We start from the raw sequence: 18,969 nt of genomic DNA, 5'->3' as shown, positions 1-18,969 counted from the left end.
ACTGACATCAGGCTGAAGATAGGAAAGTTATGGAATTTCAGTCCCACATTTTCACCAAATATGTACAACTTGTAGTGATATTAGTCGCAACCAGATTAGCGAAAGTGATGATGTAAAAAACTGCAAGAAAAAGACCCACAAATATACATTGTACGCGGTATGAAATGTGGCCGTCAAAGCAAATATAAATGTACACGTGTAGTTACAAATGGGCATGATAACCCGTTTGATCCAATATTTGGCATTCTGTAATTTTTGTTCATGGGTACATTGGTATCAGGATTGTAACCAGTTTAACTATGATGGTGACTGGATGATCCGTGTCTTGTTTTGCGAGAGTAGTATTTCTTGATGTGATTGGGACAGAGTGAAATCTCCTGTTTATGCTTTCCATTTTTTTCCAATTTCTTGCAAGCTAAGTTAATGTCATAAAAGGGAGTGCTTGGGTTAGACTGCTGTCTTGTACATGTACATAGATGCAACTGCTTGGAAGACTGCCCTTGTGGATCTGGAACACAATACAATGTAACATGCAAGACACAGACTTCAATATACACCAGCTGGTGAGCGGGCAGAACAGTGCAATGTGTTTTCCCCTTCTGTTTTATCTCATACCAACACATTCACCTTGCCCAATGCTCTACAGTGGGATTATGATCGTGTAGAAATAGTCATAGTGCACTATGTATTTTAGTTGAAGTATCTTTTAATTTCATTATTCCTAATTTGAGTTCATATAGGGTCTAAAAGCACACAGGTTAAAAAGGTTGGATGAGCTTTATGGCAGGTATAAATGTATAGATCTGAGTCTTATTAACATGTTTGCTTCTAATTCACTATGCAACAATAATTCAAGATGGAGGTGGGGGGAGGGGGGGGGGGACAAGTCTAAAAGAACAATGTCCATTCAAAACCATCGGGGGTTAGCCCTTACAATACACATATGTGGAGTTGAAATGTGGCCTCTGAACAAGGCAAGTCATAATGGTTCTGATTTGATGGCCGAGGTATGCATATTAACCCTTAAGGATGAGTCCCGAGTATACACGGGCAGGTGTCTATGTGATATGCATGTTGTAGCAAAATCAGCAAATCCTCAATGGGTTATAAAGTCAACATCCCAGGGTTCAATGTTACAAGCATATTTGTGTGTGTCAATTTCATATACACACACAAGCACACACACACACACACACACACACACACACACACACACACACACACACACACATAATTATGCAAATGGAAGACAACAGAATGAGCTCTTCCCATACAGTGTTAATGCATTGCCACATGTCCACAAAGACAAAATTTTAATACAAATTCCTTTTATGTACATACCCATTACACACACTTGTATACATCAAATGAATCTTCTGAAGATATATCTTTGTGCGTATAAATCGTGAATATTGTGTTCCAAATCAAGTTATCTTTTCGAACTAACAATTCAATCTTGCACACTCCATTTAGTTGTGCTGTGAAATCAATGAATGACCTACACACATGGGGGAGAGCACAAGCTCAAAACCAGAATCACAGTAAAGGGTGTAATCAAATCCAACCCGTCATAATTATTTGAATTGATCGAATTTGCACAACTTTCAACATTTCAGTTTATCACCAGTTGGTCACTGTAAACTGGAGCAAAACAACTCGATATATTGTACAATCATTTCAACAGTGTAACTCTTATGGATACGGACTCAAATTGAACAGTTTACTGAAATGAACATTAGAAAATTATTCTCTCATCTTATCATACAAGAATTTCATCTACTTACAACACTGGCTATGCCTCTTCCACATTGACCAGTTAAGGTTCTCATACTATATGGACAGGAATACAAGTCTCCAAGCATCGCCTTCCTTGCAGAACACCTTTCCAAGAACTCTTCTGAAGTTGCCTTCCCTACAGAAACTTTTAAGTCAATGGAGGTGCTTTCAAGACATCCGCATTAGCAGAAAGCATATCATGCGAAGTATGTTTCACCAGCCATTACTTCCTAAATCGAAAACGCTACATTGGGTAGTACATCACATGCCACATCGAAGTTTAACGCCCTTGTGGTCGATGCTCCTTGAACAGAATCTGCATTTATGTGGCTCAAAACTGACTTTAAAAAAAAAAAAAAAAATTGTTTATTGGCTTTCATTGGTGAAAATACTTTCTGCATCTTTCTCCCCTGGCAGCCATTTCCATTTTATCTAATCAAATACATTGTATGCAAATATGTGAAAACAATTCACACTACAAAGCACGATCTGTCTGCACATTATCGTGCATAAGAACAATTATCATGACATAGTTATTTCACCAAGGGTGTATGATGAGTGGCAGCAGAAAAATAAAAATGTATCTAAAACAAAAACAAAATAGAAAGGGAGAAACCTAACCCTGCCGAGAGATCTGCATTCTATGCATGTACATCTGGAGAGACAGAAGAAAAAAAAATGGCCCTGATGCATAGGATATTAGTTATCGATTTTACAAGATTTATCATGCCCATGTCTGAAAGGTCTTGTGATATTAAAAAAAAAAAAATAATGGTATTCAGCCTCCATCTCAGTTTTGAATCTTTGTATATATGAGGGTCTTGCTATTCACAAAATTATAAACATTTCAGTATGGTAAAAGCACACATTCTCAGAATTCATGACCCACAGTCGCCATGACAGAGTTTTCCAACACCACAAATGATACTGATCAAGACAAATGTTAATTGGTGTGTTTATGTGTTCTTAGGAATTCTTTGTGTTTTGTTTTGTTTTTCTGTAATATGGGTAAGCACTAAGATGGTTGATGACATGAAAAGGGCGTATACAGAGCTTTCTTTCCGTGGCACTATGCAGAATAGCACGTATTTCCGAGTGCAGTTTTGTCAATGTTTAATTCTACCCACCTTGGAGACTACAGGCCTGCCTAGAAATGAAGGCATTTGATGTGAATAATATGTAAATCCTGTTCATGCAAAGACACAAAACAGCTTGTGAAGAGGTGATTTTCTTGGTCCCACGATCGTGGTTTGGGTTCAAGATATGGTTAACCATCTCTAGCGTAACATATTGATCTACTATTGTCACATTTTTATTGCTTTGATAAAATTTGTCTTCAATTTTCATCCATCTCTTGGCAGTACATCTGGAATTGCAGAAAAAAAAGGGGGGCCATAGAAACAAGACCAACAAAAATATGACAAAGTGTTGAGAACATATTATATACAGTTTCTTGTGTGGGGTTTCCTCATTCGTGAGATGGAGAGTTAGGGTTGCAACGTCCATTTAAGTGTTCAAAAACCGCATCCTGGTCGTCAAGCGAATCACATGCCACTGTAGGCCGGGCCTCCTCCCGCTTCTGGTACCACCCAATTGATGTTCTGGCTCGGGTCCTTGATGTCACATGTCTTGCAGTGGACACAGTTCTGGGCGTTGATCTGAAGCCGCATGGCCTCCCCATCTTCCGTGGGGACGTACTCGTAGACACCTGCAAGAATGGGATGGATAGAGAGCATTATATTGTCGGTTTGGATCATGATGCACACCTGAAAATGCAGGCTAGATGACAATCTTGACATATGTATGGCAATCCTCTCTTGTTTATGAAGATTTGAATGCCCACATTAGAGTGACCCTTGTGTATACCAAGACTGACATACAGCAGTGAGGGGAGTAAGAAGATATTTCCTACTTTCAGAGTAACACAGAGAACTTCAAGTGGTGCAAACACACCTGGTTCATTACAGCATTACAGAAAACTTCTTGTTCACACTATGGACTAGCATTTTCTCTTCTTTGTTGGTAGGTGATACACTCGTATTAAACATGGTTTACACGACGCTGTACATTACTCAATCTCTTTTTTTTTTTGTTTGACACTGGTACAAGAAGAAGATATACAGGCACAGATTCATGTGATGCAGATGTTTGTGAGTATATCAAACATCTCATGAAAGTTGCAGTCTTTTTGAAAAAACAAGGGAAACTCCTGTTTTTCTTTTTTTTCTGTCACAAATAATAACAATACAAATTAAGCACATTTCTTATTGGACTTCTCTCCTGGTTGTGAAATTATTTGTACTCCTTACAAAGTAAATATCCACACTTTGGGAAATGTGATTTCACCTTGTACAATTGTCAGATATATTAAAGCTGTCATAAAAAGTTTATCTATTTCTCGCAATGATTACGAGTTTGAAATGCAATGCATACCTGCTGGGCAGAAACGCTGCTCCGGTCCGTCGTAGACGGTGAGGTTCCTCTCAACGGGGACAGAGTCGTTCATGAGGGTCAGGTGGGCGGGCTGGTCGTGCTCATGGTTGGTGCCGCTGAGCGCCACGGAGCTGAGCAGGTCAAAGCTGATCTCATTGTCTGGCTTGGGGTACTCGATCGGGGTGCACTCTGCAGCTGGCTTCAGCGACTCGCAATCCTTGCCTTTGTGGAGAAAAATGACAATAAAAGTGTATGACGTACCGAAGAATATCCTCATTTTAACCCAGTTTAGCATGATCACTGAAATCTGCATGAGGCATCATATGGCTACACAGAAGTCTTAACGTTACAAATTTCACATTCATTAACTCACTACATATGTACACATAAAATGTATTTCACAAACATTTCAATCCCCTTTTTTTTATTTTCAAAAATACAACTAGGAATTGCAGTATATTTCAGGGGCGGATCCAGAAATTTCGTAAGGGGGGGGGGGCGCAAACAATATTTCTGGTGCTACTTCTGGGTTTCATTTCATTTTTTTCTTTTTATTTCTTTTGCTCTAACAACAAATAAAGAGAAGGCGTGCGCCCGGTGCGCCCCCCTGTGGATCCGCCACTGTATTTTGAAACCACTGTTTCTCTGTAATTGTCACATTCATGCTGAATAGAATTGATGTGTGATTGCTTTTTAAATGATTTGATATACCATATTTACAGTTTGCGTCACTGGGTATCTTTACAATGACATGCACAACAAAATTAGACTAAATGAAATTGTTGTTTGTATCAAATCAACCTTGCTTGAATCATAATGTGTGCACTTTTGAACATGCTGCTCCATAGACAAGATAATGAGGTAGACAATGATGGTAATGAGAGACATGGCAGATGAGAAAGCATGTTTGCATTCAAATTCAAAGAGATGTAACATTTTGTTTAAGATGGGGCTTCAGGTTTCAAACTATTTTGACAGACATAATGAGAAACTTTTTATCAAGTATGAAAGAGCATATATAATTCCGAGAGGAAATCAAAGTTTTATTTGATGAAAATTGGTTTTGAAATGGCCAAGATATCCAAAAACAATGCCATCCTAATAAAAGGTGGGACCCACCTTTTTATTATGATAGCTTTGTTTTACTTTGTTTTAGGATATCTCAGCCATTTCAAAATGGATTTTCATCGAATGAAATTTGAATTCCTCTTAGAATTGTATGCTCTTTAAAGATAATAACAAGGAAAAGTAGAAATTACGCGGTGCGTAACATATGTCCCCGCCGGAAGTAGCATTTTGTAACAAAATGTGCAATATAGGTAAAAAATCAAGGTCAAAGGTCAAAGAAGTCAAAGGTCAAAATTCCGTGTAGAAGTTTTGAAGCCCTCACCTAGTGCTATCCCATAAAGCAAACGGAATCGAAATTGGGTTAGAAATGGCGAAGGAGTAGCATTTTGTAGCCAATGTACAAAATAGGTCAAAAATCAAGGTCAAAGGTCAAAGAAGACAAAGGTCAAAATTCTGTGTAGAAGTTTTGAAGCCCTCACCTAGTGCTATCACATAAAGCAAACGGAATCGAAATCGGGTTAGAAATGGCGAAGGAGTAGCATTCTGTAGCAAAATGCACAATATAGGTCAAAAATCAAGGTCAAAGGTCAAAGAAGTCAAAGGTCAAAATTCTGTGTAGAAGTTTTGAAGCCCTCAACTAGTGCCATCATATAAAGCAAACGGAATCGAAATCGGGTTAAAAATGGCGAAGGAGTAGCATTTCGTAGCAACATGTACAATATAGGTCAAAAATCAAGGTCAAAGGTCAAAGAAGTCAAAGGTCAAAATTCTGTGTAGAAGTTTTGAAGCCCTCACCTAGTGCTATCACATAAAGCAAACGGAATCGAAATCGGGTTAGAAATGGCGAAGGAGTAGCATTTTGTAGCAAAATGTACAATATAGGTCAAAAAATCAAGGTCAAAGGTCAAAGAAGTCAAAGGTCAAAATTCTGTGTAGAAGTTTTGAAGCCCTCACCTAGTGCCATCACATAAAGCAAACGGAATCGAAATCGGGTTAGAAATGGCGAAGGAGTAGCATTTTGTAGCAAAATGTACAATATAGGTCAAAGGTCAAGGTCAAAGGTCACGACTGAAATTCTGTGTACAAGTTTCAAAGCTCCCATGTAGTGCTATCATATAAAGCAAACAGAATCAAAATTGGCTCATAAATGACAGAGAAGTAGCAAATTGAAGATTTTGATCACACACGGACGCACACACGGACACACGGACGGACACACGGACGGACACACGGACGGACGGACACACGGACACACACACGTACGGAGCCCGTTTCATAGTCCCCTGCTCGAACTCGTTCGGCGGGGACAAAAAGTTTTGGTACCTCAAAAATTTCCTTGTCTTAGTTTGTGTTTCAGGTTAAAGTACCTTTCATATAACTAACACTGTGAGACTTACTCGCCCCAAAGTGCTCTCATGTCTTAGTAATCATGCAATTAACTGCGACCAGCAGCCCCATACGCATAGCGACCAGCAGTCCCATACGCGTAGCGTAATCGGGCTTCGCATTGTAGCATTCAGGATCATGACAGATTTAGTATCGCGGGATAAATGTTAACTTAGAATCCCAAAAATTCTTCAATTTGAAGACTTACCAATTAAGGTGAAGTATTGAAAACAGGCTTCGGGCAACGTTTGGTTCTGCCTATAGTCCCTTTCTGTTCGAATTGATGACTGAATGTGACTCGGCCGTGAGGACCTTGGGAGAGCTACATACACCATGTACACTGAATACTACAGCCAGTGCATGCGAACACATCACATGCGCACAAATTTCAAATCCCATATCAACGGATAAGATGTTTGTGTGCGCATGTGCTGGCCGTAGTAGTCAGTGTATGCATCGGTCCATGGTGTATGTAGCTCTCCCAAGGTCCTCTCGACCGAGTCACATTCAGTCATCAATTCGAAAAGAAAGGGACTATTGGCAGAACCGAACAACTGGCAGAACCAAACGTTGTTCGAAGCCTGTTTTCAATACTTCAACTTAATTGGTAAGTCTTCAAATCGAAGAAATTTTGGGATTTTGAATTGACATTTACCCGTGATACTAATCCTGTCATGATCCTGAATGTTACAATGCGAAGCCCCATTACGCTATGCGTATGGGGCTGCTGGTCGCAGTTAGCTATGCGTACAATGGGCTGCATGCTGCTGGTCGCAGTCAGTGGTTTCGTACAATATTTATTGACGCTGTACGGCGACGGCTCTGGTACGAAACCATTATTGCATGATTACTAAGACATGAGAGCACTTTGGGGCGAGTAATTCTCACAGACAACGTACTTTAACGTGAAACACAAACCAAGACAAGGAAATTCAGGGAAACTTTTGAGGTACCAAAACTTTTTATTATCTTTAACATTTCATACACGGTTTTCAAGTATCTCGCAAAAAGTGAAAAGCTGAATCCTCATCTCAACCAATATTATATCATCCCTTTAATTCATTCAAAAAAAAAAAAAAAGCTGCAGAGGAAACCAACCATGATGAGAGAGGGTCCATGGCTCCTTCCCTCGCATGATGTAATAGAAGAAGGCCGTGTACATCACCCCTCCGTACAGGCCAAGGGAGCTGTTGAAAGCTGGACGGATGTTCCTCACAGAGACCAGCTCCTTCCACACCCAGCTATTCCTCAGCCTGTCCTCGTACTCTGTCACATTGATCCCTAAAAACCAAGACAGGTACGCTATGTTACGTGTAAGCACATGAACAGTCTGGGTCGCACAAATAACAAGATTTACAAGAAAACAGACAAACTCTTTGATCTACAATTGTAAAAGGTTGCTGATTAATATTTCCATACAGCATTGATTGTGAGGACTGGCAAGATCACAATCGATTTTCACATGATGATTCGAGATTGAATATAATCAGAATGCTATATTATAGGTCATGTGTCTGCATGCCATCTATCAAAGTCTTGGTCATCAAATACTCTTTCTTTCCTAATATTACTTGCACACATGAATTGGTTTATGTCACCTTTCCTGAAGTCACACTAGCTGTTAACTTGAAGAAACAAATTCAATCATGCCCTACATATTGAACAATCTCTGCCATGCAAAAGCAACAATTAACCCATTGACAGTTTCATGAATGAGTATATCCCCTACAATAAACCAATTTACAATTCATTACCTCACATGAGCATAATACCACTCATTTACTCCACACCTTATCTGAAATAAAGTAAAGCTCTAGGCCTTCATTATTGCACATCAAATTTATTTTTTTCCCTAGGAAATCCCAAAGACATTGTCTCATACACCAACTGAGAGCAATGACCTGCTTTATAAAACCACTTGTGAGAAGGGGCTTCACAACTACCCCTTATTAACACCCTTCTCACAAAGTGCAACTTATAACACCAACAAAAGTACAATACCAAAATGGCGCTTTCTTCTTATGCATTGTGTATGCACACAAACACACTCTACAAACATACACACACATTACACAAGCACAGGTACCCATACACATAAAAGAATATACCAATGCAGACACAAGATAACTTATCTACTGTATGCTTCCTGGCTTCTGACTGATGCTGAGTAAGAGGATTATGCCGAGCCAAGTTAACAGTCCTGGTTATCAAGGGCTGCAGTTCAGTATTGTTTCACACACCAATTTCCTTTGACAAAGCATGGTACACGTACATGTTGACTGTACTTTACTGGTATCAACCTTTTCTGAGCATGTCTGTAACCTCATCAGCCAAACTATTTTACGACCTCATAATGCCATCCTTTTTTTGTGATGTGAATTGTGGACAATCAAAATTTCAGAATAGCAACACTGTAGACTTGAAAGAAATGTAAAGGAAAGAAATTCTTTACCTTAATTACAGTATTTCCATGTGTATCACTTGTTAACAAAGCTCATGCACTTCAAATTTCCTGAGAATATAACTTTGGTGGAAACACCTACCACCCCATCCCCCCCCCCCAAAAAAAAAAAAACCAACCAAACAAACAAACAAACAAACAAACGAAGGAAACAAAAAGAATTGTAAGCAAATGTGCTAATCCACACAACTCCTATCTTTGGCATTTAAAATTTTTATCTGTTCTAGCCCTGAATTTCAGCGCACAGCAAAAAGGAGATGCAATCACACTTGAGTTAACAAAGAGAGGAGAAGTGGTCCTGCATACCTGCCGTTTCGGAGCTGGTGTCCTCTGCCGTGAGTTTTTCAAAGATGGCCTCGCCTGCCACCATACCACTCTTCATCGCGTTGTGGGTGCCCTTGATCTTGGGCACGTTCATGAAGCCCGGACTGCACCCAATCAGGACCCCGCCGGGGAATGACAGCTTGGGTATTGACTGTTTTTCAAGAAAAATGAAATAAAACAGTCAATACAGATGCATAAACAAAGTTTTAAAACAGCTGCTTCCTACATAAAGTGTGGCATGAGCACAAGAGTTTTGCTTCCAAAGTTAAGTTTCTCCAACCCTGACTGCAAGGCAACAGCTTTTCAAATACATTATTGAAAAACACTAGATAAGTCTTAAAATGAGAAGTGTCAAAACTGTTTTGTCATTTGACTAAATGTCATATTCACTTTAGTTAACTTTTTCTAGATGTCCAGGGAAAGTTGATGCAGCAAACTTCCATAAAAATTCTCTGCCATCATTAGAACATTCATTACTACAGCGACATAGTCCATGTACAGACTGTACAGTGCTGTTGACAACTAACTGCAACTCTCACTACTATGAAACCTCATCAAAATAGCATCACTATTATTGCAGTTGTGAATACCTGAAGCCCGCCCTCATTGAGGGCTCTGGCACCGTAGGCGATTCTCTTGCCACCTTCGAATGTTGACTTGACTGACGGGTGGTGCTTGAAGCGCTGGAACTCCCTGAAGGGGCTGAGGTATGGATTAGAGTAGTCGAGCCCCACGACAAAGCCTGCAGCAACCAGTGGTGCGCCCTCGTCGAGGTGATAGATGAAAGACCCTCCGTAAGTATTTTTGTTCTAAGGAGGAAAAATTAAATATTCAGAGGAGCATACAAATCACATCATTCAACGACACATATATTCCACAAATATAATGCATTTAAAACATCTTGAAAGACATCAAGTAAATGATTTCACCCAAATTGTTGATCACATGAATGCTCATACATTCTGGAGATTGCAGATTTGTTCTGAATTACAAAAGAATGGTGAAAGCCATGTTTACTACAAGATGAAAACACAGATTTGGGAAAGTGGGACCATAAACAAGAATTCATTTCTTTTCTCATACTTTGGAGTAATTCCGAGGTGATAATGACTTTCTTGTCTGTATTCTACTTTTTTTTTGCACAATATCAGCATACACCTTTTTGCAAATATTTCTGTTATAAATGATCACTTCAAAATCTCTTCTACTAAATTTCCCTACAACTATTTACAAGTTTTATTAGAAACTCGGTATAAAAACCTTCTCAAAACTATTCTCCATTACAAATGAAAAAATCAACCAGTTTTAAGAGTCTACAACAACCACAAAACAAAAAACAAAAATCAAAAACAAACCTCTTGCTCGTGTTGTGAGGCAAATGTCAATATTCCCTTCAATCATTGGACTTTGCACGATACTCACCAATGGCCAACCAATGCTGTGTTCCACACGGCCTGGGTGATGCTTGCTCTCTTCAACTTCCCAAAGCTGTGAATGACATCAAATATGTTTAGACCATCTACTGAACTTGAAAGTTCATCAATGAGGCAGGGTGACGGTGGCAATTAACAGCTTGTGGCAATTCATTTTGAATCATGCCGTAACTCACCTACAACAGTTTACACATTTGACAAATATTATGGTTAATATTTAACAGGATAAGTAGGAATTTGGTTGGCTCTAATTAAAAGAGACGCAAAATTGATATTTGAAGCAACAATCAGAATATCACCATGCATTCTCTGGGTTTTTCTTCATTCCAAATCAGAACTAGCTCACTATTGGATCACGTTCAGTATGTTTGATGCATCACGACTGCTAAAATCCATATCGTGGGTGGCTATGCCTGTTCTAAGTACACTCCTTGTGATATTGATAAAACATAACAGAGGAATTAAACTTGCATAAATATGATAACTCCTGCACACAGTCAGAACAAAGAGCGTGTGTGTTATGTTTGAATCAATTCACCTCTTTCAGTCCTATTGCATATGTCTGTGGCTGGCAGTTTTCCCTCAGGTTGAATTTATTGTACAGCTGCTTGGCAAGATGTCCGTGGCACCCTTCACCGAAGATTGTCACCTTGGCGTGTAGCTCCATGCCGCGCTCAAACGTCGGCTGGAAGACGGAAAGGGAGAAGAAGCGCTCATCACACAAATCATAACAAGCCCAAATTTTGAGTTAACCATTTTGAGATGTGAGGGAAACTTTACATAATTTTAATTACTTCTTCACACACATACATCCCCCCCCCCCCCCCCAATTTATATGATCAGCAATTACATGATTAGATCATGCTTTTGAAATGCTTGGCACATTTCAACAATTGAATTTTGAAGTGGAATAGGCAGTGAAGGTGTAAACTTACAAATAATAGTTTCATCAATCCATTCATCTTTCCATTTATCAATCCATCCACCATCCATTAATAAATCTGCAAACAATCAATGTGATGTACAATACCTGAAATAGCAGTGACAATGCTATAAATTCTCCTCTGAAATACCATCATATTAGAAAATCCTCTTGATTCTCTACCAGATTATTCTTATACAATTCTCTGTTCTTGTTTTTTGGTATGTCTTTTGCTTAAATTACATTTCTATCTCAGTATTGTGGACCTTTGTAGTGAAAAAAATAAGGCATTGATCTACAGTCAACAAATAACTCACCTTAGGAGACCCATCCTTGGCTACCCCAACATCACTGGTAGCTATGCCTTTCAAGCTCCCATCTTCGTGGAACAATAACTGAAAGAAAACAATAATGAGAAATAGATCTTGAATCTACAATCAAATAAAGATGAAAACAATACCAGTACCCTTCCTCCAAATTAATGGCAAAACAAAAAGCCTTACAAACTGTCAGCATCCTCATCAAACGCACCACATCAGCCATATCAGTTCCATATCAATAAAATCCATCAAATCTTATTCACATGAAATTAGGGCATCATTAGCACATATTCTGCTTTAAAACTTGGCACACAATCCATGAAACTTGTACCAATATGTCAAAATCAACAATGATTGAGTGACATATATCCAAGATCGAATGCACGATTCACATTGTAACAACAAAACTCTTTCCCTGAGAATGCAAGATAGAGCTCCATACAGTTGAAGAATTCCACTTTATGATATGTGTCTTGCCCTGCCAATAAAGTGCTGATTCTTGATATGAAATTTACACGCATTTACAAGTAAGGACGACAAGCAGACAGACTAATGAAAAAACTCCCTGCAAGAAGGCTTACCTCACTGGCTGGGTACCCGGGATACACCTCCACCCCAAGCTCTTCTGCCTGCTCCCCTAGCCAGCGCACAAAGTTCCCTAACCTCACGATGTAGTTTCCATGGTTATTCATGGGCAGACCTGTGAAAGAAAAAAATACGCACATATTTTTCTGTCAATAAACTTTCCTGCTACAACCTTAACACATCTGATGCTTGAGCATTAATGCACAAAGCTGACATCCTCCTGAAATGACTTGACAAATTGTCATCAAAGTATGAATGATAAAAAATATAATACAAAATAAAAATTACGCATTTCAAGCTTTATACATAACTACATAGCATAAAGTTAGCAAAAGAGACTGAAAGAGAGATAGACAGCACGCATGCAGATGGAAAACTGAAATACTAGTTGTGAAGTTTGTGCTGTATTAGCTCCCTACAGAGCAAACAGAATCTTTAATCGCATTGTATTGTTCAAATGGAATTCCCAACTTCCAGAAGAATATACAAAAACGAGAATCCAATGTAATGAAGAAAGATAGTGTGTGCGACTCAGCATGGCAAAGATGGGGAATAATAAAAAGGCAAGGGGTGAGGGATAACCAAGGAAGGAAGATGAGAAGAGAGGGGAAAGACATTAGAAAGAAGGATAATAACAGTGGGAGTATCCATCTTGCTGGTAGCTTCAACATCTTGTCTTTTTATTTCAATGCAATGTCAATATGATACCTCCTTGAATAAAACTCCTTGCCTCTACCTAATAGTGATGCATTACATTGTTTGTATTCTATTGTTTCTATTCTTCATCACACCAGTACAGAAAAACAACAACAAACAAACAAAATGTAATATCCTCGGCAGAGTCTGAGATAAGACTAGTATTACATGCAACGATTTATGTACGAAACCATCTGGCAAAGAGCCGAAGTAAAGGAACAAGAAAATGTATTTCTTGGCCAGAAGCTGCAAGGTATTTTTGTCTCTTGCACAAGGACAGGATGTGAAACAAACAAACTCTGATTTATGGATGATGGGAGAGGGATGATAACATCTTTTTAATGGTACCTGGAAGCACTGGGATGGGGATGCGGTGTTTCTCTGTGAGGAAGGAGAATTTGTCTTCCTTGACCTGGGTGCGGAGGGGTGCCCCTCTCTCCTTCCAGTCTGGGATGAGCTCGTCCAGGGCGTGGGGTTCCAGGCAGGCCCCCGATAGGGTGTGGCCACCTGTGATTGACACAGACAAACAGGGTCCAACAGGCTTAGAAATGTGGGTGTGGTCACCACACCCACACAAATCATGAGTTACCAATATGTGTGTGCTGTATGTGAGTGTGTATATTAAGTATGTACTACTATGTATGTTTATACATTTCTGTCCTTACTCATTCGCAACACACCACTGTACTTATTCAAAACTGCCTTGGAGGCTATGCCACTTATCCATGCATGGATTGTCTTATTGAAATGATGCCATCAAAAGTCAAAAGTATTGACGCATGTGTGTGCGTGTGTTTGTGTATGTTACTGCTTTTCATTCATCACATAATTTAGCTTTACTGATAATACAGAAATATTAGTTGAGACTGATACCAGTCCTAAAAGACATCCAGTGTTAACTTGAGAGCATTCACATATCCATTTCCCACGATGCCATCTTACATTTCCATACCTCTGTTAATGCTTAATCTTACCTCAAAATTATTGTCATTTCTACTGCGAAATAATAAGTGTACTCAAAGCCTACAGATGGTTAATTTGAGGGAAGGCTATAAAGAAGATTACTGAATAAATATTTCTTATATTGGCAGGCAAAGACACCATTTTCATCTATGAGCAAAATCACAAAGCATCTCGTCAGACTATATTGTTGGTGTTGGTGGCGGTATGATGCAATAAAAGAAGATGCAAGGAAACACCATGGTCAATGAGTGTAGAGCACATTAAGGACCACAACCATCCAGTCACATAAAGGATAGATCCGACTTTCACCCACACTTACCTATCTCGGCAGACTTCTCCACCAGACAAACCCTGAGGTCCTGCCCCTTCTCCTGGCAGAGTTGCTTGATGCGGATGGCCGCTGAGAGGCCCGCCGGTCCTCCACCAACTATCACCACATCCGCCTCATCGCCGTACCTTTCCATTTCCACCTCTGACCATTAATCAAGCAAAAATGGGTAAAGATGCACTCATCAGCATGCTATTTCATCATGTCTACAGCTCTTGTTTTCAAAAAGCTAAAATCCCTAAACAGGCATTCTCCGCTAAGTACCACTGATGTCCACATATAAACTGTTCTAAAAGGGGGATATGCCATCATCTTAGTTCATATTAAATCAAAATAGTCCTCCGGTGGGACTGCTGTCTTCTTTCATCTGAAACATTGTGTGATCGAAGCATGCCATCTACAACATGTTACCATATTTTCTTTTTTTATATGAATGCTACTGAAACAGATTGATATATCATGGCATGAAGCATGGGAACACAAAGAACTAAGGCGGAGTGCATTCTCAAGACCAAGATGTGTTGATTTTTAAAAAAATGCATTAGAGACATAAGTTTTACAGAAGAGTTGGCTAATAACACACACAGACCACAAACACAATGTCACCAAGACTATTATGTCAATGACATTATACATGTAGCATCTAATCTCTGAACCCCCAGAACAGAGTCTAGATCATGTGACTGCACAGTCATCATAGTATCATCTTTTGTGCATAGTTTTTTTAAGATTGAATGAAGATTATATTTCTATCATGCACGATGCTCATCATACATGTTTTGCATATTCTCTCAGCGTGTCTTTTATTCCTGTGTTTAATTAAAGCTTGTTTGATTAATTTCTTCAGATTGACATTGTCGATTTCATAACGTTATTGCAGGGACACTATGATTATACTCCTTTGTACAAAGTCAAGAAACATTTCTACTGATGTTTTAACTAATTTGCCTGTCTTCTTTCCTCAAGGTACTGTATATTTTGCAACAGCCATGAAAACATAGCATCATACAGGAGGCAAATCAAGCTGAGCAGAAGGTGTCCTGCAAAAGGGTTTGCTTCTCCATTACCTTTCCATCTTTCGTCGGTCTCTCTTGGAATGACTGTGTAGTGTGTTGTGATCTTCGGTGTGTTCCCTGAGGAGTACTGGGCGCACGCTGCAGCCCGTATGAATTGATGAGCTGCCGAGGGCACAGCAATGAAGACAAAAACAAAGGGAAGAGGAGGAGGTTTTTAGGCTGAGACAATACCTACATAGCATGTTACTATGTTACTCCTCTAACTTTGCATTGCTGCACATACACATTTCTGGTTGAATTTCACTCTTATTCCATCATGAAGCACAACACTGCACATCTAAATAAAATTTTTAGTTGCAGCCCAGAAAATTGTGAAAACTTGATACACATTTTCTTATCTCAGCGAAAGACACAATGATACTTGCAATGCATTAAATCAATAAATGGGTAATTTCACTTTCAAGAAAATCAATGTAGAACATGTTTTCCCTTGTGATAGCGGTGACTCAAACAGCTATTAATGCAGTCATATATTTTCACCTTGAACAGTTTCTCAACCTATAATCAGACTGGAAGTGGAAGATTTTTTAATTGTACTTAATGCACGGCTGCACACTAATCCATTTTTTTGTTTTTGTTTTTTACTGGTACGACCTGTCCCTATTGGCCAAATAGGTACCCATTCCCCCTCCCCCCATCCCCCCCCCCCCCCCCCCATTTTTGTCCTGGTCCATTCCTGAAAAGTTACTGGGCCGACAGTGATTCTTACTGGTCTGCACCAACAGGCCAGTGCCAGTGTGCAGTGTTGCCTTATGTAAACAGGACACTGAGCACTTCACTTCCTTTGTGACAGAAGAATCAGAGTACCAGGTATACCATAATGTAAACAATGTGATGACGCTTGCAATGAAAGGTTCACAATGCCCCAAAGTTTAATTGACTACTGGGTACAAAGTGTGTCACCTTGATGAGGCTACTTCCCCACTTTTTAATTTCTAGGTGCTATCAATTTGGCTGCGCATGTAAAATATCAAATGCTATTAGACCCTCTAGTGTAAACAAATGTGGCTAAACTACAGTGAAGGGAATATTTGATACAATTTGTAGTTTCCATAGATACACCAGATTTATTACATCGAAAGTAATTCACACAGAATTTCATACCAGGGGCGGATCCAGGAATTCCATAAAGGGGAGGGGCCTTTACAAAATTAAAGGGGGCGCACATGCCCCCCTATTTTTTTTTTTTCATTTCTTTTGTTTGAACAAAAAATAAAGAAGGGGCGTGCACCCGGAGCACCCCCCTCTGGATCCACCACTGCATACTGTGAAACATTCCATACAGATATTGTGCATTTGTTACGAGCTGTCCAAGGCCCAGTATTGAAGGACAAAATTGTAACTGATAAACAGCTTTCTTGTATGGCACAACCAGCTTACAAATAGTCTGCTGTTTATTGTAACAAATTGGTATTATAAGCAACTCTCATTTCTTACATCACACTCACCTTCCAAATTTCTATGTCTGCGACTACAAGTTATAATACATTCTTCAACCAAAAAAAAAAAAAAAAATCTAAAGAAAAAGAATAGTTTCAATAAAGACATATTGAACATTCTACTAAAAAAAACGTGGCTCAGAGTAAGACTTAGAATTAGAGTCAGGATGACGTGTGTGCTTGAAAAATTCGAGAATTTTGCAAAGGATTTTGTAATTTGTGTACAACACACACAATTTCAATATTTTTTTTATCTTTTAATAGCTATAGCCAAGTAAATAATCAGGTTTTTCCCCTGAGCTCAATGCAAAGTCTCTTTATGTTTGCACTAATGAAGTTATCAAAGAACAGGAGAGCCTTGGCTTCAGTCTGTTCACAGAGATTCAATTGTCCTGATCATCATCCTGTCTTCAAGTAAACTTCAAGTAAAATAACCATGTAGGTCCTGTTGTATTCATTTTAAAATAATGCCGTCTTATTCACTGTTTGTAGCAAATTACAAATTTTTGCCTGCTTTGTGACATATATCAAAATGCCATCTGGGTCAAAATAGGTTTATACTTATGTGTTGTCAGAAAAATAAACACACGACTCCATGAGAAAGTTTAGTAGATCTATACTCCCCACTACAAGTCTAACGTTAGATTTGTCATTATCAATTTGACAACTAGACTAAGCCAAGAGCCACTGGCACTGATTGACCGAAAGATCAGTGTGTATTTAATAATCGTCAATTAGATTCTATAATTATGTTCCATGGAGACTATGTTTGACTTCACAGAATCCCCTCTTATGTCTCGTTCAAGTCAAACCAAAATGTTACAAAACTCCTCCGGACAGACGGATTTTTCCATCTCCTAGTCCAAATGTCACATTGAGAAAGTCACTTTCACATTGCCTTCACATTAAGCTCTACGTAAGAAACGTAGGTCGTAAACTCGTATAAACAGTAACACGTCATTAGTCGTCAAGCGCTACTTTTCTAAACTACCCATTTGCTTCACCTTCAGTTCAGTTCCGCTTGTCATCATACATGAAAGGCAATCACTTGTGGCTCATTAACCAGGCATGTTAAATGTGATTTAGCTAGAGTAACATAGTTTGACATCTTTATAGCGAATCGCTGCAGATGACAGACGGGGGCACGCAGTGGGCGATGTCCCGATGAGTCGACCGACCGTTCGCGGATTGCTGATCGGGGACTACAAAAAACGAAACTGTGCGCTGCGCTTACACCTCAAAGCTCAATTTAACATATTTGAACGTAAATATACAGCCAAAATTTACCAAGATACATTAATATGGAATTTAAATTTCATACATTGTGGGCCAAAAGCCAACAGAGACTTCACGTAACACAAGAATCGAGAAATAAACATACCCTTTCGGCTGCTTCGCACGAGAACAGACGCCATAGCAGAGGTTACATGAGCGAGATGGTACGGTGTTTATAAAGAGTCAAATAATAATGCTAACCGTGTAGTTGCGCCTATTCGCTCTTGTGCAATTTTTGCAGGTAGCAAATCTTTGGTAACTCCACCATAGGCGGCTGTTACATCAGTGAGGAGTACTAGTAAAGGATAATACAGGTACATGTATTACGTAACCATTCAAAAAGACTAATAATGATGAAGACGGGCTATAACAGAAAGAGTAATAATATTATTCACAAACTTTAGACACGTTACACACAATTGAATAGATTTTCTATGCACCTGCACTAACTACATCCACCATTAGGAGAGTTATTGAGCATTTT

The 18,969-nt window shown here is 39.2% G+C and overlaps 1 protein-coding gene across 1 annotated transcript; it reads right to left on the bottom strand.

Moving 5' to 3' along the window:
* Positions 1 to 1,289: 1,289 nt before the first annotated feature.
* LOC140234656 (electron transfer flavoprotein-ubiquinone oxidoreductase, mitochondrial-like) lies at positions 1,290 to 18,646 on the bottom strand. The gene is made up of 13 exons (XM_072314689.1): positions 18,592 to 18,646; positions 15,763 to 15,873; positions 14,687 to 14,839; positions 13,753 to 13,911; positions 12,705 to 12,823; positions 12,121 to 12,198; positions 11,420 to 11,566; positions 10,871 to 10,936; positions 10,039 to 10,257; positions 9,431 to 9,599; positions 7,762 to 7,944; positions 4,210 to 4,431; positions 1,290 to 3,484 (listed from the first exon to the last, which is right to left on the bottom strand). The coding sequence occupies exons 1-13, from the start codon at positions 18,623 to 18,625 to the stop codon at positions 3,321 to 3,323; spliced, it is 1,824 nt and encodes a 607-aa protein (XP_072170790.1). The 5' UTR covers positions 18,626 to 18,646; the 3' UTR covers positions 1,290 to 3,320.
* Positions 18,647 to 18,969: the final 323 nt, after the last annotated feature.

Source organism: Diadema setosum, chromosome 11 (assembly GCF_964275005.1).
Source record: "Diadema setosum chromosome 11, eeDiaSeto1, whole genome shotgun sequence".
Lineage (NCBI taxonomy): Eukaryota > Metazoa > Echinodermata > Echinoidea > Diadematoida > Diadematidae > Diadema > Diadema setosum.
The sequence above is the reverse complement of the archived record's forward strand: the minus strand, read 5'-3'. Positions and strand labels throughout refer to the sequence as shown.